The 24,235-nt window shown below is 46.5% G+C and overlaps 1 protein-coding gene across 1 annotated transcript in view; it reads left to right on the forward strand.

Moving 5' to 3' along the window:
* Positions 1 to 645: 645 nt before the first annotated feature.
* Positions 646 to 24,235, forward strand: part of GPR50 (G protein-coupled receptor 50) — a 35,814-nt gene continuing 12,224 nt past the window's right edge. Inside the window, exon 1 of the mRNA XM_068412009.1 lies at positions 646 to 1,050. Within this exon, the coding sequence (XP_068268110.1) occupies positions 876 to 1,050 (175 nt within the window). The 5' untranslated portion in view covers positions 646 to 875. The remainder of the gene's footprint in view (positions 1,051 to 24,235) is intronic.

The following is a 24,235-nucleotide window of genomic DNA, read 5'->3' on the forward strand; positions in this document are numbered from 1 at the left end:
GGTGCGAGTGGGCTGCTGAAGTGGAAATTCTTACTGGGGCTTCTGCGTTGCAGACACAGAACCGGTAAAGAGCATTAAAATGAATGTTTTTGTTCCGATGTAATTGGTTGGAAAAGTTCTTGTGAGGATGGGTTTGGCTCAAGGGGGGCTGGCTGTGACGGGGGGCCGGTGGCATGCTGGCCGCAGAGCTGCGATGCAGCATTTGCGGTGGGAAACAAAGGCAAAGAAAATGCTTGCGAGATGGAAAATAGGCAAAACTTGTTATTTCTCCCTTCTTGGTAGCCCTGTCCAAAGGCAGGAGCTGTGTGTGCCTCCCCGGCAGCTGCGCGGGCTGGAGGGGTCGTGGGTGCTGCTCGGCCTTCTGCTCCCTCGGGACGGCTTCCCGGGGGCTTCTTTAAAGCCCCGCTTCGTGCCGGCGGAGGTTATAGAGCTGGAGCCGCTGCCCGGCACCTCGGACAAGAAAAATAACCCTTCCCCTCGCCCGGCTTTCCCCCTCGGCGCGGTGCTGGAGGGAGAGGCGGGGGGAACAGCCCGGCGGAGCGGGCAGGATGCGGGCGAGCAGGCGGCTACCAGCGCGCTGGGCTGCGAGCCCTGCGCACACCTGCGCGCACCTGCGTACCCTCCGCGCACACCTGCGCACCGGGCGTTCCCCGCCGCCGCCGCGCGGTGGCGCCATCGCACCGGGGAGTGCTGCGGGCGCCCCGCACCGGGCAGCCCCCCCCCGCTCCGCCCCGGGCAGGGCGGTGGCACCGCCGGGGGAGGGGGCGGCGGGCGCCCCCCGGGACGGGTGTCGAGCCCCGCTCCTCCCCGAGGGGGGGGGGCTGCCGTCGGGGCGGGAGGAGGAGCAGGGGCCCCGGCGGCGGGCAGAGGCGCGTATGGAGCGGCCGGGGAGCAACGGGAGCTGCCCGGGGTGCCGGCTGGAGGGGGGTCCGTCGGGGCGGGCCGCCACCGCCCTGGCGACAGTGCTCATCTTCACCATCGTGGTGGACGTGCTGGGCAACGCGCTGGTCATCCTCTCGGTGCTGAGGAACAAGAAGCTCCGTAACGCCGGTGAGCGCGGGGCGGGCGCGGGGCGGGCGCGGGGGGCGGCGCGGCCAACTTGCCGGCGGCGGGCGGAGCGGCACCGCACCTCACCGCGCCGTGCCCGGGGCTGCGCCGGCCCCGGTCCCGCACGGCAGCGCTCCCCGCTCGCGGTGGGGGTCGGTAGCCCCTCACCTTAGCACCGGGGCGGTGAAGAGCGTCTCTGCCCCGGGTGAAGGGGTGGCGAGTTGCCGGTGAGCCGGAGTAGCACCCGCTCGCCTCTTCTCTCCGGTGACCCGAGTTACCGCTGCCGTTCCCGTCTGTCTGTCCCGTACCGCTGCTTCTGTCCTCCAACTTCTCAGAACTTCTATCTGCCAGAGCCCGAACTCCCGTCGCGACTCAGGTAAAGCCCGTGTTCGCTCACCCCGAAGGGCTGGGAAGGAGGGAGGAAAACAGGTGCTGAGAAGGAAAACTTCCAGTGCCGGAGTCAGGTGCAGAGGAAAGCTGCTCATATTTTTAAGATGAGCCTATTATACCGCTGAACACTTGCTTTTATGTCCCAGCTTTAGGTATGTTTTAGCGTTTTCATCTTAAAGGTGCTGTGCTTTAAATGACCAACTGAAAGCAGAGTGAAGATTTTTCCATGGGTAATTTGAAAGTCTGCTTTGGAGCCTTATGTATTGACCTCCTTAATGAATTAATCTAGGAAAATTGTTAAGTTGATGTTGATAATAACCGTTTTTAAGAAGGTTGTGTTTCTTGAGGGTGAATTTTTTTTTTGCCTTCGAAGTCTTGCTATTTTAGTAAAGAAATAGCACTGGATATAAATTTTAGCAAAGAAATAACCCTGAATGTAAATTGCTTTGTAAGGAGTTTCAAGTAGTCTGTGTAGTGCTGCTTAAAACGTACCGTAGAGTATGTTTTGCTAAGGGCTACACCACTGTCAGCTTTTACAGTGAAAGACATAAAATGACCTTTAGTTTTATAGCTTGTAAAATGGTTTTAATGAAATATCTCCAGTGTTTATAATGTGTCAGACAAAGCTGTAAGCATTTTGGAGATGCTGATCTCTCCGTCTCTCTCTCTCAATCTTCTGTAAATACCGAGCAACACAACAGAGTTCAGTAGAAGTAGCTGATGGGTGAGACTGACGGAACAACTTCCCCCCTGTGCCTTTAACATTTGATTGATTTGTTAAGGGCAGCACATAAATGGCTATTGGCTTGGGCAGGCACTGGATGCAGTGACCTCCACCAGTGAGTTGCTCTCTAACTGGGACACAAAACGCAGCCCATAGTATCCACAATACATGAACATGCTGTGCTGGGTTTATGAGAACTTTAATATAGTTGGGAAAGGTATTTTCCATTCTCTTCAGCTTTGCTTTAAAATGTGATTGCTGTGAGCTTGTGATCAGTGGTTCTGGGCAAGAGCGATAGAAACACCCTTCCCTTCTCCCCAGGATAACTAGTGGTTTATGTTATCTGGCTGGTTGGGCAGCAAGCAGATTTGAAACTATTTATCTGCTTTTATCACCTTTCGAATTGTTATTCACTTGACTGTGTTTCATGTCTTCAGACTGCTTCCTCTGTGAGTTGAGTTAAAGTTCCTGCGAAAGTGAAAAAGAACAGCTTTCCCTTGAGGTGACCATGGAGACATTTGCCAAATCTTAATCCTTGTCAGCAGCCAGTTGGCTGCTTTACTGCAAGCTATCGGGATGCACAAGTAAAACCAACACAAGTGAAATCTTTGTTAAACTCCCTGATTTGAGGGGAGGTGGCTCTTGTTGCACACAGAACTTGAACGTGACTGGTGGGGAATTCAGTGTTACATGCTTTGAAGTGGTGGTAGGTGTCGAGAGACCCGTCCTACTTTGTTGACCTGAGCATCGTTCCTCCTTCAGTCAACAGCCTAAACTGGGAACGCCTTTGCCAAGTCACTAGAGGGGTTCAGCAGCAGGAAAGTGAGGTGGTCAGACTCATGGTGATGATCTGAAGTTCAGTAAGGTAAAACATCTAACCAGCATCTAACTGTTGTCATCTTGTTTAGCTGAAAATATCACGTGTGTTTAGGATGTTCAGATAATATCCTGCATCTGTCCATGCTGGAAAGCAAGTGGGCCGTCTGCCTCCCTGGATGCAAAACAAGAAGTCAGGGGTCTCGGCTCAGTTCATGCTCCTCCCACCATGAACAAGAGGGGCTCAGCTGGAGCGCAGCAGCCAGATTGAAGTCCTTTGGACAAAGAGTTTCTCTGCTCATGTTCAAACCTACCCTAAGCCAGTCCAATAAATGAAAAGGACACCCGTTATGGATGTGTCAGCTCTTGCTAAACCCTGGAAGTGCCAAGCCCTCTGTTTCTGGAGCAAGCTTGCAGGGAAGCTAGCAAGAGCCCAGCTACAGCGTCGTCCAGCTGGAGCTAAAACTGTATCACCAGGATAAGCTGGATTCAGGCTGGGAGGTGAAACTGGCACTGCTTCAGTAGCTGTGGTGGGTGATCACTCTTGTGGGGATGAGGTTTTTGGTCCATCACCCTGGACCCCTCTGCAGTACTAGGCATGCTTTAGCACCTCCACACAGCTGGTGGCTACAACGGGCAGAGAGTACGAGTGTGGCTGTCGAACAGGGTCTCACAAGGGGTGCTCTCACCGGTGTGGTCAGCTGCCTGGAGAACAGCAGCAGTTGCCTGGAGCTGAATGAGCAGAAGGAAGTGAGTGATGCCTGTGGGCAGAGGAAATCCAGATTCACTGAAAGCACCAGGATTCCTCCGTGGTGGACAGTTCACGTCCACAGTTGGATATTCAGTCAGTCATGCTGGAGGGCTGCTGGCATTAAGCTTTCTTACAGTAACAGCCAGCTACTCGGACACTCGGAGATGCTCATATGGTCCGAGAGCTTCAAACAAAGCTCCAAGCTTTGGTTCATATATCCATAGGGCAGGACATTTAGATGGTTGAGGGTGAAGGGTGTGGGGAATAACTCTGCTCCTCTGGCAGGAGAGATGTCTGTATGTCTACCTTTATGGGAGGCAGGTGAGAAGGGGTGAATTTTTTTGGCAGCTGAAAGCCTTCGCAAACCTGTCTACCCTGCTGTCCCTGCACTGGTGGAGTTCAAAAGCAAAAGACCTGACCTCTAAAACTTTCCAAGAGAAATCACTCCACTCCTCTTTCCCTCTGGGAAGGTGTCACGTATGTCGGGCACGTGTTGGTGTGTCCTGTGTTGTTACTGTAAGGTGCTCAGAGCGCTGAGCACAGATTAGGACCCATGTAGGAGATAACATGAGTGAGCCATGTGCCACATGGCTCATGCAGGATCGTGACCAGCCGAAGGCTGCTGACATGTCTGAGTCTACAGCTTTTCATTTGTGGGTCTCGCTGGCTTTACAAGGGTGAAAGTCTGCACTAAAAGCAGACAATATTTTTCAATGAGTTACCCTGCTCTTTGGGCAGAGGCTTTGCAAATACCCTTCTCCAGCTCTCCTGAACTTGATGCAGACTTAGGCACACAGCCAGAACGTGTGTTCCCTGAAGACCCACGTCTCCCTCCAACGCTGCCTGGAGCTTCACGTACAGAGAGCGATTTCTGCCACCCCGTGGGCCCTTTTCCCTCGTGGAAACGTCGTCTCTCCGGGGAGCCGAAACCTTCGTGGGGGCAGGCGGTGCAGGTGTAACTCTAATGAGGTCACCGGGCTTAACCAGCTTTCAATCCTCTGGATATACACTGTACACTGGTGTTTGCATGGCGCTGGGGATTTTGTTCTTAGACTGTCACACTGGCCAAAGCCAAGCGTCACGCACAAGTCTACATGTATTATGTCAACACGGTTACCTTTGTCAGCCCAATGTGTGCTCTTAGAAGAAATACCAGATCAGTTTGACAAGCCCTCCGACCACAAAGCTGTGGTGACTAGCACTAATTGTGATTCCATCTCCGAATACTGGCCGTTCCCTCCTCTGCCCAGGACCGCAGGGTGACCAGCCTGTGCTTCCCAGGTCAGGCCGTTTGCCCTCTGACAACATTGGCACAACAACAAGTTTTTGTTTGCTTGAGCGGGGATTTTTATTTATTGTTCCAAGACTTCTGGAACTTCCTGGCTGGCCTGGGACGTGTTTCTGCTCATTTTTTTTTTGTTTTAGAAGTCAGTGTTAGGGATTTGGTGAGCTCCTTCACATGCTCTGATGTGCGGGTTTTCTAGTTACAGATGTGAAAAACGGTTAGCAGACGGTGTTGGGTATCTTCCCAACTTGCTCCTCAGAGAATTTTATTATAGCTAAGATATATGTCATCCTTGTCTGCAAAGATAAAAAGTAATGCTTACACTTTCTACATCTTCTGTACCAGGATAATTTCATTGTACTTTTTTAGCATCAAGCCTTGTTGACAGATTGATGCTTTTTTTCCGGATAAACCTATTGCCTTTAGTTTTTTTTATATCTTTTAGCTTTCTTTACAAAATGTGTTGATTTCCAGCTACTATTTTTATAGTGGATTTTCTATTTGTTACATGTTTCATTTATTTTTTAATTTGGCTCTTGTCTTAAAAAATTTATTTTTTTAAATCAAAAAAACTTCTTTTGAACAAAAACAACTTTTTTTTGAATGTAGTATTGCTTTTTTTGGGGAAAAGGAGGGTTCTACTAAGGCTTTGTAAAACATCTTCAAATAAGCGTTGTCACATTTGCTTATATTTAGGTGTTTTCTCCCAGTTATTTTTGTGTCTGATTGTTTCTGGTTTTGGGAAATTGACCTTTTAGAGATGTTGTGTTGGACCACATTCTTTTTCCTTATCTCAAATGCAGTTGAGAGCTGTGATTGATTTTCTTCCAGCTACTGCAGGATTTCCATGCCCTAGAAAGCTATCTATTTTGTGTAGGTATGTTGAGATAATGTTTTTTAATTTTTATTTTATTTTTAACACCGCAAGCCCTCCAGCATCTGCCACAAGTCTGAAATTACATCTTTTCTTTCTGTACATTGAGGGTAGCTGCTTCAGGATCTGCTCATATGTTCCGCTGATTCATCTGTCTGTAGCAAACTCCCACCAGTGCTGCTGATTTACCCACCTCTGACCCTCTGAAATGTCAGGGACTCTGCAGCAGATGTCTTGGCTTTCTGGTGGGCTCTGTTGAGGGTAACGTGCTGATTGTCAATGAAAGAGTTTGAAGGTTGTTGGGACTCCAGGGGACCCTGGAGCTGCCTGGGTCCTCTGACGTGAAAGGGTTACACTTGGCACCCCATTGCTCTTCAGCGGGGATGGGTGCCTGTGACATCAAATGGGTGAGCTGCTGACAAATGGTCTCGCTGTTGCTTCTTCGCTGTTGGTGGGGAATAATCCATGACAGTGTTTGCTTTTAGCTTTGTTATTAGAATCATAGAATAGTTTTGGTTGGAAAAGACCTTTAAGATCATCAAGTCCAGCTGTTAACCCAGCACTGCCAAGGCCACCACTAACCCATGTCCCTAAGCACCACATCTACTCATTTTTTAAATCCCTCCAGGGACGGTGACTCCACCACTTCCCTGGGCAGCCTGTTCCAATGCTTGACAACCCTTTCAGTGGAAAAGTTTTTCCTGATATCCAATCTAAACCTCCCCTGGTGCAACTTGAGGCCATTTCCTCTTGTCCTATCACTGGTTAATTGGGAGAAGAGACCAAAACCCACCTTGCTACAAGCTCCTTTCAGGTACTTGTAGACAGTGATAAGGTCTCCCCTCAGCCTCCTTTTCTCCAGGCTAAACAACCCCAGATCCCTCAGCTGCTCCTCATCAGACTTGTGCTCTAGACCCTTCACCAGCTTTGTTGCCCTTCTTTGGACGCACAATTAACTCACTCAGCTGGATGGTGATGAATTCACCATATCAAGGTGACTGCCAGTGATGCTCACTGTGCCATCAGCTATGGGAATGTTAACTGCAGTGACAGGGCTGCTCCAGAGAAGCCTGGCTGGGGCTTGGCACGGTGATTGCATAGGCTGTGTGGCTGGTGCAGAGAAGCTGTTGGCAGTGGTCTGTTGTGTGAGCAGTGGGGGTGTACCCGAGTGCACCCAGTGGGCTCTGGGAGCAGTGAGCGGGCGTGCTGGTGGGGATGCGTCGGTCCCTCCCTGTGTCCCTGTGCTGCAGCCTCCTGCCCCTGTGGCTCTGCAGGTGGGTGCTGGAGCAGGGCCACCAGCTGCAGGACGTGGGAGAAGTGGGAGCAACAGCAGGACAAAACCTGTGAGAAAATTAATTTGGATTAAGGTAAAGCATGAGCTTTAAGTGTAACAGCAGTTTAAAGTGAAGAACAGTCTTAACCTGTTTTTTCCTAGAAGGTGATTTGCACAGTGAGGCACAGAGGAATGGCACTTTGCTCGGTCCGTGTCACAGCCACAGAGCACAGCCCCATGGCCAAGGTGATCTGGAGAGGCCTCCGACAGCATCGCCTTCATGTGCCCCAGCTTTGGTGGGGGTTCAGGTCAGGTTCCCACCCAGACCCCTGCACATCTTTCCTCCCAGCAGTGCTGTGCTGGGCTCCTCCCGGGCTGCGGGAGCAGCGAGGTGCCCAGAGTGCTGAGGAGGAGGCTCAGAGCTGCCATCCTGCTCGGAGCGGCGTTCGCGGCCCTGTGCTGTGCCTCTCCCGTGCGGTGCTCCAGGATCTCCAGAGGAAGCAGCAGCTTCCTCGGACGTGAGCAGTTCGGGAGTTTTTCTGGAGTGCAGCAACTTCAGAAATATTTCTAAATTGGTCCTTCGTACAGCTCTGTCCTGGTTTGGCCTCTATAGGAAGTCCCAAGGGGATTCCATCCCATCAACTGTGTGAGGTCAAAGCCTGCATGAGCTGAGGTGGGGGGCACAGGGCTCTCTTGTGGCTTTAGCTCTGTCCTGCTTGTGGGGAGATTCACAAGGAGGGATTTAGGGAAAGGAGATGTTCTCCAGGTGGTCCAGGATTTTCCAATGACTTTTGCATGGTGACTAACTTGCTTTCCCACGTGCTGCAGGGTGAACAGAGCCTATTGATTTAGGTGATCACAGCAGCTTGAGCCAGCCCTGGGAGTTGCATACGGACATGGCGTAGGAGAGTTTGCGGAGCGGGCAGCAGGTAGAGAAGACAAGAGGGAGTAAAAGACTGGGGTCCTGGTGCATGGCAATGGGTTTGGGCTCTGCTTTTAGGGTGGAACTGCTGGAGACCAGGAGGAGATGACCTGTGCTCAGGGCTGGTTCTTCCGTACCTACCTAAACCACCTACTTATTCTCCTGCTTGTGTCTGCTGGCCAGTTTCAATGGCCGGAACCATCTAGATCTTACTGTCCTCCCACTTCTTCTTTGGCCCTGAGACTCATCTGCAGGCTGCTGAAATACTCCTGCCAAGCCTTTTAAGTGTTGTGCATTTGCCCTCCCAGTGTGTTCGTCAGCACTCAGCTTTGGGGCTTCCTTGGGCCGATGGAGAGTCCTTGGCTCAGAGGGGAGCAGAGTCACACTAGCATCAGCAGAAGGGATCGGGGCTTGCCCATGTGGCAGGCGAGGGAAGAACTGATGGGAGCTGTGTTTGGAGGCACGCTGACAGAGGAGGGAAGGGCTGACGGAGGAGGGAAGGGTTGGGGACATCAAGGGAGGCGTGCGGGGCTACCACTCGTGTCCCTGAGGGAATGGTGAGGCAGGGGTGGCAGCGTGGTGGCATTTCCCCCCTGCTTCTGTTGGTTTCCAAACAAAACCTAGTGTTGTTCTTGGCTGGTTCCTAGGAAAATGGATTATACCATATTCGAAATACTCACTCCTAGATTTAATAATATTGCAAAAATAACTTAAATGTATTTCTTCAGAACCTTATAGTATTCCATGGAAATGCTGTCTGTTTATCTGCTGGGGTTGCCAAGCACGTACTCCAAAGCCAACATTCATGCAAGTCATCGCTCTTCTAAATAGAAGGGGAGAACAATAGTGTCAGTAGCTTTGTCCCCATGCTGTCTGAGGACAACGGCTGTGCATTGTACCATTCACTACCTACAGCCTTTCACCAAAGTTTCCTGGGTCATATCCCTATGTTGACATTACTTTAGAGGCATCTTGGGGAGCAGAGCCAGGGCTGAGTGGCTGGATAGCCTTCCTCTATGACTACACCTTTTCCAGGTTAATTTGTTCTTCAGTCTCTGCACATCAAGGTCCTCCCTCCTCATCCTTTACTTTGAGATGCTCTGGAACTTCTTGGAAGTTGCCTCAGTTGTGGAGGAGCTGGGAAGGCGGTGGAGGCCTCTCGACACTGGCTTGGTGTCTTCTCTGCAGAGCTGACGTGAGCCAGCCCAAATAAAAGCAAATCCCAGCCCCTGCAATTGGTTCCCCAGCCAAGTGAAGCAGCCCAGCCTTACAGCACCTACAGGCCAAGCCTGCGGCTTCTCTGTGTGGTCAGGGAGGAGGTCAGAGCTGAAATTCAAGAAGAGGCTGGCCAATGGTGCCAGCAGCACTGTTGAAGCAGCAAAGATGAAGATGAGTTAAAAAGTTAGCTGTCCTCTGCTTTCCATCACTAGTTCTGCCTGTTTTCTTTCTGGCCTTTCCAAGAATATTGGCACCGTCTCCGGACTCTTCAGTGCCCTACTTTGCAGGGAGAAATTAAACTACTATAAAGTATTCTGTTCCCTTTTATGCAGAGGTAGATGTTGTCAAGTCAAAGATTATATCTTGGCTTTTCCAAGTGAAGACTAGAAATGAAAGAAACCTTTTCTACCATACCCAAGATGTGAATGTTAGGTCAGCCACAAGCTCTGCCTTTATGTGTTAGGTCTTATGTCTTAAACAGTCTTTCTGCTAAGCAAAGCTGATTAGGCAAAACTAATTGGACTAAGTTGAAAGCTTGCAGACAAAACCATTTAAAAGTGTAAATTAGCATTGGAAGGTGCTAAGTCCTTCTAACAGGCAAGCTGTGACAGAGGGGCTGGGAACTGACTTGGGAGAAGACCTAAGTGGGAAAACTAGGGTTTCTCGTGCAAGGCAATGAGGCAGTAAAATGGGCTTGCCCTGCCTAATTAGGACAATAGACTAATTAGCTAATGAGAGAAGCCTTCCCAGTGTGGATGTACCATCAGAAGCCATTAATTAAAAGTCTTGCTAAATCCTAGACTAGACAAAGCCTTTGAGATTAGTGTGGGAGCAAGAAATAACCACTGGATGTGCACCAGCACTGTGTCCCTTAGCTGACACACAGCCTTCTCCGCCTTCTCCGTGGAGTCTTTAAAATAATAAATTTGCTTTGGAATAAATTATACAGATATAGAAACAGAGCAGTGGGCAAGCAACAAACAGGGCTTACAAGGAGCTAGGCTGTTTCAGCCTTCCCACAGCAGAATCTGTTCTTCCTTACTGGTATTTCGACTGTAGTTCTCTCATTTGTTATTTCTTTTTTTTTGAGACGAATTTGTCCCAGAAGAGGCTGGATTTCTTCTGATTGATTGTTAGCTTTACAAAACCCGTTGCTGCTGCTGGACTGTTCCCATTGCTTTGATGAACCAGCCTTTCACAGTTTTTTTTCTTAACTTGAAAGTGATTCTTTTGCCCATTTGCAACAAATGTGCAAAGATACCCACTTTTCCTCACATGTGGAATGAGGACAAATGATCAAAGTCTGACACTTTTTTCTTGGAACGTGATACTGATTTGTAATCGACCCTTCTATTTTTCTCTCCCCTGTTTTTAAATGAGTTTCAACTTCCAGCAATCAACAAAACTGTGCTATGAAGAGGTGACTTGGGTGGCAAATTGTGATCCCCCTTTTCCAGCTCCTGTAGTGTTCGTAACAGGTGGGCAGAAGATTCTCCTGTGAGGGTGCTGCTGAACGGCATGCCACCACTGCCATGGCTCCCGCAGAGGTGGCATGAGTGTGTCAGGCCTCTGCTCTCACTGTCTGATTTATGGTAGATGCTACTTTGTAATGGACACCCCTCCCCCAAGCAGATTTTACCCTATGGTTTAATATGCACGTGGGATATCATCAGTTAATGAACGTACACCCGTGTATGTATCTTGCTGGTGAGGTTTGCTCAGGAGGTTTTGATGGTTTGTACTCACAGAAGATAAAAGTTGGCAGAGAGGTGGCTGGCATGAAGGTGGTTTTGGTGTTAAGGTTGTGCTGCTAAGTTGTTGTGCACTGTGGTCCTGTGCTTTTTGCTGTATGGCTGTAGGACTTGGGTGATACCTCTGTGTTGTAAGGGTCCTTACTGCAAAGCTGGTGAGTTGTTGGGCCAAGCCTTTAGCCACAAGCTGTCCTTATCTGTGGTAAAAACCCCCCAAACTGGGGCGGAAGGATACAGCACGTCAATGAAGAGGGTTTGCTGAGCAGCCCTTTGGTTTAGCTTTCTGCCATGGACATATAAGAAAAGTTCATTTTGAAATAGAAAGCTGACTGGTTATTCTGCATCACATCACCCAAGAAAAGCACTTCTGTTTTTAAAGAAGAGACAGAGAAGGCAATTCCTGCAAAGCATTAACTTTGTGCATGTCCTTCCACACACTCTTGCTTCTCTAGTTCTGCTGAGACTGCTCTTTCACCGTGGAAACCAGGAAGGGAGGGGAAAGGTGCTGTGTCCAGGCTATCTAAGTGTGTTTGGTTGCTGACTGCAGGATGAGGGTGCCAGTGTGGATGGGTGCCTGGCAGTGTATTGCACTTCTATCTTTGGAAATCCAGCAGCTCTTTTTGTTCTGATGGATCTGTTTTAACTCTTGGACTTTCCTCAAAGTGGGGTTCTCAGTGTGCGCCAAATCCTTTTTAAAGAAATTGGGTGGGATTCGAATTGGCAGCCTACTAAACACCGTAAGTTACTGGTGGCACAGCTGCATCTGTTGTGGCACCATGGCTGCAACGCCGCTAGCAGAGCATAAACGTGTTCCCCTTTGCAGTAGAGGAAGAGGTGGTTTCCTGTGGGTCTGGAGCGTGAGTGTTTTAGTTCTAATAATTCCAATAGTAATGCAGTTAGAGTGGATGCTGGTCCCAGGACACGTCCGTGCCTGCTGTATCACTTGCACTGGTCTTGTGGAGAGGAGATGGTCCAGGCCATGGTGCTGCTGGAGGCTGCCTGGAGAGGCTGCCGGCCACGGTGGTCCTGCGTGTGGGGCTGGCCACCCTACGGCCCCTGCTGAAGGAACACTGACGTATGAGGTGCAACACCGATGGGGACTGCAGAGCTTGGCACATTGCTGTTAGGAGCAAAAGGCGATGCCCGCAACGTGTGTGATGCCCACGTATAGGGTATTGAGCACCCGTCCTGTTCTCCTGCTGCGCTGTGCATTTCTAGGGTGGAGGACAGTCGGGAGGAAAACAGGGTGGATTCAGGAGAGAGAATGACTGTCTCCCTCCTGGGCATCCTAGAGCTCAAAATACTCGAACATCTCTGCTGTAATGGGAAGACAGGTACTTTGCAAACACGCTAAAAAGATGCTGCATAAAAGACTTCTGACTTGGCACCTTTTGTTCTTCTGACTGGTGCCAACTTTAAAGCAGGTGAGGTATCTGTTGGAGGGGCCTTGAAGTGGCACAGGAATAGCAAGAGCAGAAACTGGAGGGGAGATTCCCTGCAAAGGTGGTAAAAGGGCACCCTGAAGCTGAAATGTTATTCTGTTGCAAGAGAGATTAAAGTAGCTTTTGCTTGAATACAGCCCTGTTCTTACATCTCCGCCTGTGCTCTTTGTGGCTATGTATTGGTCAAAAACGGCTTTCAGTTTCTTGTTGTGGAGGATGTGAGAAGTTAGAAAGCTCTTGTGATGGCTTTGTGGGCAGCTGGGAATAAAACCCAATGCTATTGATATCCCTGCCACCAAACGGGGCCCGGCAACTTTTATTCTTATCCTTCACACTTAGGAAACTAAGACAGGAGATGTGATTTCTTTAGCACAGTGACGAGCTGTGGACTGCAAGAGGAGCATCCCTTTCAGGGGACTACTGCTGGATGAATGCATTTCAGACCCATGATGTGCTGCTTTCTCTGAGACAAGGAGATTTAGAGCTGTGGTACCTGGAAGAAGCTAAGATGTGTTCGTATCCATCCCGTCATCACATTTACTTTATTTCTGTCAGAAATGCCTAGTTTGCATTTTAACAGATGCATCAGGGATAACGCTTCTTCCTCTTGAGTATTGCTGGTGGTAGGATGGGAGACCTATAGATCAGCTGTCTGTGGAGCTGTAGTTTCACCCTCATTGTATTAGTTTCTCTGCCTCATTCCTTCTCCCCCCTTTTAAAATTATTTTGTTTTCAAGTGCTTTTCCAAACTGTGGAAAGCTACTGACATTCAGAAACTCTCAACCTTCACCACAGAGAACACAATTCTTCTGCATTCTCTATCAGCAAGTGTTTTATGATTCATTATTCTAGTAACACTTAAGTTTTTGAACGTTTACGGGTTGCTTAAATATAACTCTATGAATTCAAAATGTACATATCTGACAATGCACCAGATCTGTATTTCTCTGTCTTCCTCGCAATCATGCTGTATTAATTCTCTCAGTGATTAACAGTGTCTGCCTAGAATCATGTTGGGAGTATCTTGAGAAGTAAGAAGCCAGGTAAAATTTGAAGCAGTACAAGGCAATCTTGGCATGGAACTTGAAAGTGCTGAAAAATTTTACCTAAAGAGATCAAGCACTCTGTTTCAAGAGTGACTCTGTCCTTTTCCCTTCCCTCTGAGTAGTAAATTATCTGCATTAAAACAGTTTAAGTGAGCAACATAACACGTCTGTATGTGAGCAGCAAAAAGACAGAGAGAGAGCAAGATGAGTCCAAAATAATTTTGGGAAGCAGCTTGGAGCTTTCTAACTGAAGATATGTGTTCTGAATCATTGTGCAGAAAAATAACCCTTTGTCTGTGTGAATGGATTTGGATAGGTTTTAAAAGGAAAAGGTGACATGAAGCCTGTTGCTTGGGTGCTTGGGTTTACCTTGTGACGACGACACTGTCTTTTGGGGTCACCTCTACTGCCATCATCTCAGTCCCCCCTTTCCTGTGATGCTCCCTTGGAAAGGGGCCGAGACAGTTTCACGCTGGGGAGCGATGTAAAGCCAATGAGCAGGGTTTCATGGCATGGAAAATATTTGCTCTCTTCTGCCAGTCTTCTTCTTTTTCCTTAAATCTCTGAACATCTCCATGCATAATCTCTCATATAATTATAACCACATTGGAAGCAAGAGTGTAGTAACTCATAACTACTTTATTAATTAATATCTATTTGCTCATATGACTTTCGTTCTCTTTCACTTATGTTAAAAACCGGATTTTTGTTTGCCATTGTTAGAAGTCAAGAATATAGCATGTATTTAAAAAACACACACAAAATCAACCCTTTTTCTGGTTTTGGGGAAAAGAATCCCAACCGCAACCTGCATTCAAGACTTCCCAAGTATTTAAGCAAAAGCAGTAATTGTCTTTAAGGAGTTAAACTTGTGGAGTTTTATCTGAGAACTACACAACCTTTTTAGGTAGTCGTGGAAAGGAAAGATCGCGTGTGTGTGTCTGATTTGCAGTCCGGCTCTGGGACGTCTGTTTTGCAAAGCTGCACTGGGGGAGGTTTAAGTGGCTGGAAAGGTGCAACACGAGTGACTTTGCGTTGCGTCCTTCCCCTGCCCCTTTGCTCATCCCGTGTGCTCAGGCTGTGGGCAGGGGCTGTGCCTGGCCTGCCGGAGCGGAGCATGAGTGCTGAGCTCCTGTGTTGCTTTGCCTCGGTGCTTGTACACCAACACGAGTGACCCACGTGCTTTGCCATCTTACCAAAAGTTGCAACTTCTATTAAAAAAAAAAAAAATCATTTTATCAGTGACTCTGGCAGCCCAGGGATTTGTATGAACAACTTCCTTAAAGGCTAAAGGGGGATGCGTGTTTTACACTGCTGATCTGAGAGAATGGAGATGAGCCTTCAAAGCTGGCTTGTGCTGGCAGACACAGCCAACCGAGGTGTTTGAGCTGAACAGCGGGCTTTTTGCATGTTAATTGATGTCCAGATGTTTTCTTGAAATGTGCTGGTTAAAGGAAAAAACGTTTGCATCTGTAGGATACCAATACATCATCCTAGCTCATGGCTTAATCTACTTCAACTTTTAATTTAGATTCTAATTTTTCACACAATTCAGAAAACTTACCTGAACAAGGAGCAGGAAAGACTATGGAAAGCTGAGCCCTTGTTGCCTCTAGCAGCCCAGTCCTCTACAGTCTTATTCCTCATCTAATTAGCAAAGCAAGATAACTAGAAGGCAGCATTTTGTATAAACTCACAGATGCAACCCACAGGGTTGTGCAGAGCAGGGTGTAAATCAGACGATGCCTCTTAACTTACACATGGCTTCGTCTCCTGCTCTGAGTAGATAAAAGGAGTGTAACAGGGAGCAGTTATTACTCATGCCATCTTTACACATACTTGGCTATGATGCTCCTTTTAGGAATATTTCCTTCTCCAAAGAGCCAAATAAGAACTGTCATCCTGAAAATGACAACGGATTAAGAAACTGCAACATGGAAATATTCAGAAAGGGAACAGCATGTGGCCCTTATAAAGGTCTCTAGCAACTGTGGAGAACAAAACAACTGGACTTGGTTCCTGGGGATATCTTTAAAAATTCAAACGTGAAGTAGCTCAAGAGGAGCTGGTTGTACAGCAGTGTACATCATCGATGGCGTAGTCTGGTTTTACTCAGCATCCAACAACTTCAAGCCAAAACTTTGGGGGAGTTTCAGTAAGAAAAGTACGTTGTAATTACACAGCTGTTAAAAAGGTATCATTTCTTGTCAGAAGTGTATCTGGCTAAATTGTAAATGCTTTTTTCTCTTCTTCAATGGCTAATTTTTTTAAGACCTGCTTTGAAACAAAGCTGGTAAAGCCAGGCTTTTTTACTTCAGAAAGTGGAGGAAGTACTGGAGGTTAATTGGCAAAGCTGGAGGTGTATTATTAACCCCACCATGGAGGAAGCCTGATTCTGATTTATTTGCAGAAATGCCACAATTTGGCAGTGCTGTCTGGCAGACTTCCTCTTGGTTTTCAAATGACGTGATATGAGGATCAGTCTGAGTAGAAACTTTGTTTGAATGTGAACTTCAAATAGAGATTACCTGTGAAATTAATTGAGATCCTAATGCACACACATAAATGTTAAGAGTTTAGAAGAAACAGTAGTTACTGATCAATGTAGTTAGTGTTTTAATTCACATATCTGTTCTAAATAGAACTTTTCCAAAAGCTTCTGTTTAAATTTAAATGGACTGTTTATAGCAACCAGCCTACATTAATACAATGTACTGAGCAAAATGTGCTGAGCATATGAAACAACCTTTATTAAGCCATGAATAAATCATTGGTTCAAATCAGCTTGCACTAACGATAGTGCCCATTTAAAGAAAATGTATCATGTAATTCAAAGTGTTTCAGAATTAATAATAATCATTACATTCTTAATCACCAGGAGGCAATGTTTCTTTCCCTTGCAGCTGAGGAAACCTTAGTGATGCAGGATTTATACGTCTCTAGATGTAAGTCTCTAATTTCTCCATAGCAATCATATCAGACACGTGCTGTTGTATTGGATTATTCCCATCTGCTGAATGGGAAAAGCCAGAGGAAGATTACAGATTTGGCCTTGTATATAGTTTTAGGAAAAGAATGGCTTTGACTCTTAATTTCCGTTCTATGGGGAATTGCCATGTCCAGATTTGGCTTTTGGTGTTTGGAATTGGAACAAAAAGGCAAAATTCCCTGCAGACTGAGGAACGTTGATGCCAGCTTACCAAAACTCTTTGTTACTGCTGAAACATGAAAACATGTAAATGTGCATATAAGGTAAAATTGAATATTTGCATACAAATAAGTGGAGATGAAGTAAGCTGAAGCACGTTTACCTATCAAGCTAGTTCATTTAGTCAATTGCTACTGAAAACTGTCCAAATATCAGCATGTTTCCCATGAAGATTTTGATTTTGGTGTAGCAAGGTTTTCTTTACTCGATAGAGAACACTGCCTTTGAGAACACATGTTCCTAACAGCTCTGCACAGTTGGGAAGAGGATCTGGGCCTCTGGGTATTCAGCCCCCAGCTCTGCCTGCAGGATCACATCTTCTTCAGCCCGTAGGCAGCCGTACCTCGGGGATGCAAAGCTCACCCGTGGGAGGAGCAGCCGGCTGTGATTTGGCAGGAAACACAGAGGTGACCTTTTTTTTCTTGTATAATGTCTTGTACAATGAATGAAACTTTGATCTTTCTATAAATTGTGGAGGGTTTACCTTAGACAAGAAGTGCATCTCATCTGGGTAACCAGGTCGTCTCCAAGGATGGGTGGCTTCTTCCACTGGTTCTGCCGTTTGTCACCTGCGGGAGCCTCGTGCCTGATGCAGCTCTCACCTAGACAGCGTGGTTATGGCTTTCTTGGAGATTGCTGAGATAACTGGGAAGTCAGGCTTAAATGATGCAGGCTTGTCTTGGAGGAGACTTGTAAAGATGTGTCAGATTTGCAAGCATGCATTTTCTATGAATACGTCGTAAATCTTTTCTGGCCACCGTTCAAGCTTGGGCTCCTATAGCATCAGCTCGTGCCAGGCACAACATCTTCCCTCCCTGCCTAGCCTCAGCCACTGCTTCCTGGCATATTTTCTTCTCCAGTTAGGTTTACATAACTTGTTAAGTGAAAGCTTTGTGCATCAACTGTCTTGTAAGATTTTCTTACATATTCACTGTAGTAGTGTTTAAAAATGAACTCTTTTATTAGAAAAGCTACTGTGTTCTATTAATGTTACATATGACTGTGGTGTGCTTGGCTGTGTGTCAGTGAGGGGCTCTCTCTTAAGGCACATTATCTCCCAGTTGCCCAACATGTGTTTTCTTGAAGTTTTTTGTGAGGCAGATCCTTCTGGCAGCAGCTGACAATGGGGAACGGGACCAGGTGACCTTCAGGTCTGCTTTGATGTGGCGGTTCTCATGCTGAGAGCGTTCATCAACCCTTTAGTCTCCTTGAGGTATGAGAAAGCGTTACCTTCACAGTAATTCAATGAATAATTCAATGTGGTAAATATTGATCTTATTTACGTGGCTTTCTGAGCACTTTTTGCTTCTAGTGGCACTCAGAAAGTCCAAGATATTGTTTATATAGAGACCTGAAAACATGGGGAACTGAAGCAAAAGAAAAACAATCAAAATGTAAGCTTTCTACAGCTTGTCCAAGACGCCATCTAGTGCAACCCTTTGCCTTGGCGCTCTATGTGATTTCTGGGGAAGCTTGTTACTTATTATATTGCACATGTATGTGTGTCCATTATTATTCAGTGTCAGCTTTGAGCTTCCTTTCAGGAGACCTGTTCCTGGTCTCCATGGTGGGCCTGCTTGTAGTTGTCTTGCCAGTCTTTGTTTTCCTCATTTTGTTTCCTACTGATTGGAGGATTGGAGCTTCATGGACAGAGGTTCTGGTATCAGTTGATGTCTAACCTCTGACAGAGACTTTTTCCACCCTTGAGATATTTATAATGTGTCTGTCTTTTGTGGATTCTTTGCTAATTTCCTGGTCTTGATTTTACAAGTTCTACCAAGAAACATGTATGCTGACTATTATTGCTGCCTTTGTTAGTCTTGCTGAAGCAGTCAGGACTTCAGGGAAACGTCTGGGTTTAGAGGAGACTTCTGCTAATAACTCCTTGCCCACAATGAGATATTCAGTTTTCCTCTTCTAGACTGAGACATGGAAGATGAGTTAGTTTGACTTGAAGCCAGCAGCAACCTCTCAACAGTATTGTGATGTTACTTCTGATTTTCTTGGACTTTAGCATCGTTCGTACAGAAGATGAGTTAAACATCGAGCATAAAGATGAAGCCAGTTTTCCCATAGGCTGGTTCTGCATTGTGTGAGTATGAACTTGACTGAAACTTGTTCCAGTCTGTGGTTTTGTAACAACTGAATCACCCAGTTTCCTGAAAAACTTGAGGTTACCCTATATGTTTTTTAATGACTGTGACCACTCACAATACCCCTGCTCTGTTGGGGACCAGTTTCCATTGCGTAGAAACTTTTTTTTCAAATGAGTCATCCAATCTTCTATAAAATGTGAATTAAGTTGGCCTTCAGGAGCAAAAACTACTGAGGAAAGGCAGTCAGTGTGATCAGACACACTTCATTGCTCCAGTAAACCAGGATGAAAAATGGAGATGAGCAGCACTGATATTTCGAGGTTTATACCTACGAGGGAAGAGCGTATCCATGTCCAGCTGTTGTTGGTAGGTCCTTTTGCTGTGAAAGCCATCTTCTTATGTTGGGAATATTTGTAATTTATGGTTTATATAGTAATGATATAGCAGCAACTTCATGTCTGCCTCAACACAGGGCCTGGCCTTTTGGGGGGCGGTCAGGGTGGTTGTGTGGAGGTTCAGGATGGTTTAGCTCCTTGAGCCTGTGAGAACAGCTTGTTGGTGTCTGGAGTCTCCAAGGCATGCATCTTTGTTCTTGATATTTCCCTGTCTCCCGAGGAGGAAGGCGACAGCGCTCTTTTATGTGATTCTGTAATGTCTGGAATTTACTTGCTGGAAGCTGACATTGTTGTAAATGCTACTTATCCCAAAGCAGCCTCTGCATATGCTTCAGCCCATGCCTGTCTTTCAGGCAGTCTGAGAAACTTGTAGCATTTACCATAACAATGACTCGCCATGCCCTGTCTTCCATAATTACTTGACCATCTGAGGATTCTGCAGAAAGTGCTGATAAAGAAACTCAGATAATAAAGTAGAATAAAGAGAATAGGTGTGTTGCTGTCAAAGAACACTCCAAGGTCCATAGTGCAGCTGTAGCTGCTCCTGGTGCAAAGGCTTTCTCACAGACATTTTAGTAGGTATTGCTTCCATGGAGCCATGTCACTTTTGAATCTCTGCCACACATGCTTAAATGTTCCCACGCCTGGGCCTAGGGAACATAGTCCTGCAGTGTGTTGTGCTGTGCATGTATATCAGGAGGCATAGGGGCATTTTGTTCTTTTGATGACAATTTCATTGTTTTTGCTCTTAGTACTTCAATGTCCTTTGCATGTTCCTTTTCTGAGTAGATGCTGCAGTCATACAGCAATGTATTGTACAGTTGCTGGTAGTTTTAGCTGCTTCAGCATTCTTGGCTATTATGTAGTGCTATTGTTGTGGCAGGGTTACAAAGCCATGTTGTTGTACATAGACGGCAAAGCTCTTTTTCCTGGCACGTGAGCAAGCGTTTAGTTTTGGGAAGCCAAGAGGTATGTGTGAGCTTTTTGTTAAGTGAGACCCACAGGGAAATGTGCGAGCAGCAGGAGCCTGAAGGGGAAATCAAGGCTGGACCTCAGTTCCTGAGGCCATAGTCTCTGGGAACAAGGAATTAGCTTTGGGCTCCAGTTACAAAGAGGGAATTGTCTGCAGGCTGTGTGTGACTACCTCTGTTCCAAAACAGGCATAAATTAAACAAGCAACACTCATAGTTTACCCATGAGCCGCATCACTGCTTTCCCAGATGCTGACCTGTGAGGCCATAGGCAGCTTCCGCCCTGTGCCAGGACAACAGTGTGTTTGTTTTCACGCAGTGTGATTTACAATGGACCTTTCCAATTATCCCCTAGAAATCAGCTGGTGAGTTTTCTCTGGAAGAGATCTTCAGATGCTTTGCAAACTGACACAGGCTGCAAGCATGGAAGAGTTGACAGTCCAGGAATGGACCATGACTGTATTCAATTGCATCCAGCTTAGAGCATGAAAGATTTCCAAGTCAAGTGAAAGATGCAGGATAACTGCTGGATGCAGCAGTGCAAGTTAGGAGTTAGTCGAGGGCTCTTCTGATTCAGACCGCTATTGTTATGAAATTCTAGTGATGTTTGTTAACCCAGCTAGCTCTGTCCTTTTCCAGGGCCAGTAGCTCCAGCCACAGCACCTCTAGCAGCAAAATGTGCTTCTGGTACCATGGTGGGGTAACGACTCCATCTAGTTACATGGCAAGAGTGTTGCCTACTGAATTTACAGTTGCATGTGCTGCAGTTCAGCATTTCTCATCTAAACCCCTCCTGGTTTTGGGAGATTGAGGGGAATGCCAGGACAGGTAAATAGGGCCGTGCTTCTGCCAGTTTTATCACGCTTCTTTTGGTTGTTCTTGCATATCGCAGGCTCCTGAGACTGCTCTGCACTTCAAAATGAAGTGTTCGGTTTGGGAGAACTGCCTGAGAGCCAAAAGGTGAGCACGTCAGAAATATTTTAATTTCTGTTTCTATTCTGCCTTCCACTGAACAACATCCTTGTACTTTTAAATGTCAGTGAATGCAAGGAAGGCAGATATTCTGCTGGCAGAGCAGGAAGCCGAAACATGCAGTGGCAGTGGTTTGCTCAAGGCTACATGGCAATTAACAGGGAAAGTCCTTGCTCAAAACAAGAATGGGTTCTTGTTTGTCCTTACAGTCAGTGCTCCAATATGACACTAGCTCTGACTAATTAAATGCAGAATTATGCAGTGTGATCACCTCCTGCTCTCTAAAGAAATACAGAACAAAACCTGTCAGCACTGCACCCTCATGCTGTGGGATAACCTGGGGCTGGCTGGCTGGTTACTTAATAGATTTGTTTGGTTTTTCAATGGATCTTATTTTGGGCCTGATTGAAGCAGAATCATCCCATACCCTCTGGAAATCAGCATCCTTCAGGCAAAATGTATAGCTTGGCTTGCAGGATACTTTTCAGTCCCGAGCATTTCTCAGTAGCTGCTGTGGTACCTCTACAAAATCAACCTCAGGTGTGACTTATGTAAGCCTCGTGCACTCCTGTTCCTTCCTGGCAATCCCAGCAGCCTTCGTGGGTGAAACCAGTACCTAGTGGTGTAGAGAATTTGGGAGTGCTGATACTCGGGGACAGGTATGGCCTCGACCTGTCTGGGAAGAAGGAAACGTGTGGTCTGATCCAGGATGGCATTGGTGTTGATGCTACAGACCCATCAGCATCCTCCACGTTGAATGCATATTTTTAAGGAATATTGTAACACCAGGTGAATAATGGTAAAATTCCATCTGGTAAGATTTATTACATTAACATTGGAGGGTTCCAGCTGATACAAGATGAACATACTCACAGGGTTTTAGGAACCGCTTGAGTATTAACAGTTAGCTTTTAATCTGAAATCTTTGCAAGGGTCTCGTGTCACTTCTGCACTAACAGCTCATCCTGTCTTTATAAGAGGTTGAATTTCTTTACATGTTGTTTTGAGACTAAATATGAAAGAGGGAAAATGGCCCTTAATTTTAACAAGTTCCCATTTGGTTTAACAGCTGCTGTGAGTTCTGTCTTGTCTTTTCGGCTGTGTTTGCCACTTTGGCAGTGTGTTTCTGACTGTCAGTCTTAGAGAGTTCTAATGAAGTGCGACACTTTTTTTCTTTTCCCCACAGCTGTCATTTGTCGTTTGATATAAATCTGCCTTGTTACAGTTTTATTCCTCAATAAATGATAAAAGGACAGTTAGTATCAGAAGGCAGTGCTGGCATGAGAGTTTCTGCTTTGTTGCTAACGTAGAAGAAGCCATCGCTCTCCTTTTAAAGGATGTGTTATGTAGCTGAATTTGGGAAAGACTTTGAACTCCTGAGGGAACCAAAGCTGGCCTCTTCCCCTGTTCTGCCCTTTGCTACTGCCTTGTCCTAATTAGCAGTTAAACTCCACATCCTGCACTCCTGGTACTGAGACACTGGCTTCTGGCAATCATTCTGGGTTTGTTTTTTAATGTGGTGCAGTCAACACTGTTGTGTTTCTTCACTGTGCTCCCAAATGGAGGCTCTTACATCTGCTGAATTAGCAGACGTGGGCCCATGCTCCTCGGGGTGCATCTTCCCCACCCTGGAGATGTGACAGCCAGAGCTGGGTGACGTGAGAGCCTGGGTGGGGTGTGCCCATGGGGAGGTTCTTGGGTGGTTCAGTTTGCTGCAAGAGCTGGTCTCTGTTATTTGGTGTAAATCTGTTACTGAAGCTGCAAATCCCGGTTCCTTCTAGCTCTGATGTTACAAATAACTCCCTGGATTCCTTACAATATATACAGATACTTGACTGACCTATTTAAGTCTGTTAAAAACTTCACTTGGTTGTGCAAGGGTGGTCCTGCCAGACTGAAGGTGACCTCCTTGCTCCCAGAGGTGTTTCTTGAGCTGCCTAAATGAATGTAGAACCAATGTTGGTGCGTTCACGTGCCTGACAGGGAAATGCACACCACATCACAACGTGCTGCCAGCTCTGCTCAGAAAGCAAAGAGCATTTGCTGGACTCTGCTCAGTTTCTCATTAATGTGCAAAGCTCTCATCAGTTTCCGGCAATGCGCCAAGCGAATTTTTTGACAGAATTTCTGCAAAGCTCTTTGTAACGCACGCTAAGCTCACCTGAGATCTCCCTGTCCTGTCTGTGTTTCTAACAGCTTGCTTTTGGGGCTCCCTGTGAAGAAGGAGGTGGGCAACATGCTGTGAGTTTTTGTTGCCTACCTTGATATGCCCGTGTTACACTCCTGCTGAGGACTAGAAATTCTTGTGCTTTCTAACCTTGTCAAATCAACACCCTCTCAGGAAGGCATTTTTAATGATATGTGATATTGCAAATACCCTTAAGATTTCACGATGGATGTATGACATCGGTGTTTGCATTTGGACACAGGGACTTCTCACTAGAAGACTGTATTAAGTCCATGCTTCGTTTCATCCTTAAATCTTCTGTAACTTTGGAATTTGTTGATAAACAAAAATACTTCACTGGGGACAGATAACAACATGGGATTTCAGCAATTAAATGAATAATATCAGCAAATCCTACTAAGGAGAGGAAATGGAGGGTCACAAATGGTTCTGAAGAGACTGGGAGGCAGGAAATAATATGCTTAATAAATGACAGCTCTTTAAAAATGCTGTTGTTAGATAAAGAAAGTCTAGGAGTGGAGAAGAGGGCTTTTGAGAAATTGCATAGAGTGACTGAGGTTTTTCTTTTAGAAATTTAGGAATCTTGACCATTTCTCTTGTTTTTGGAGGGGATGGCAAATGGAAGTGTCCCCTCTAAAGCTGATAGACACTCCAACACTTCAGGAGCAAAAGGCAGTGTAAAAAGCTGTAGCTCTTCCTCTATTTTTCCCCTGCCCGAGGTGAAGTCTCACGCTGACTTATGGCGCTGTTGAGTTATTCCTTTGTCTCTAAGCTCGCTCAACCAGCATATGTCTAAAACCTCTCTTTGTAGCGGGCTGGCTGGAAGGCAGCTTGGATTTGAGTAAGGGCCATGTCCTTGATCTAGA

The sequence above is a fragment of the Nyctibius grandis genome, chromosome 13, assembly GCF_013368605.1.
Source record: "Nyctibius grandis isolate bNycGra1 chromosome 13, bNycGra1.pri, whole genome shotgun sequence".
Classification (NCBI taxonomy): domain Eukaryota; kingdom Metazoa; phylum Chordata; class Aves; order Nyctibiiformes; family Nyctibiidae; genus Nyctibius; species Nyctibius grandis.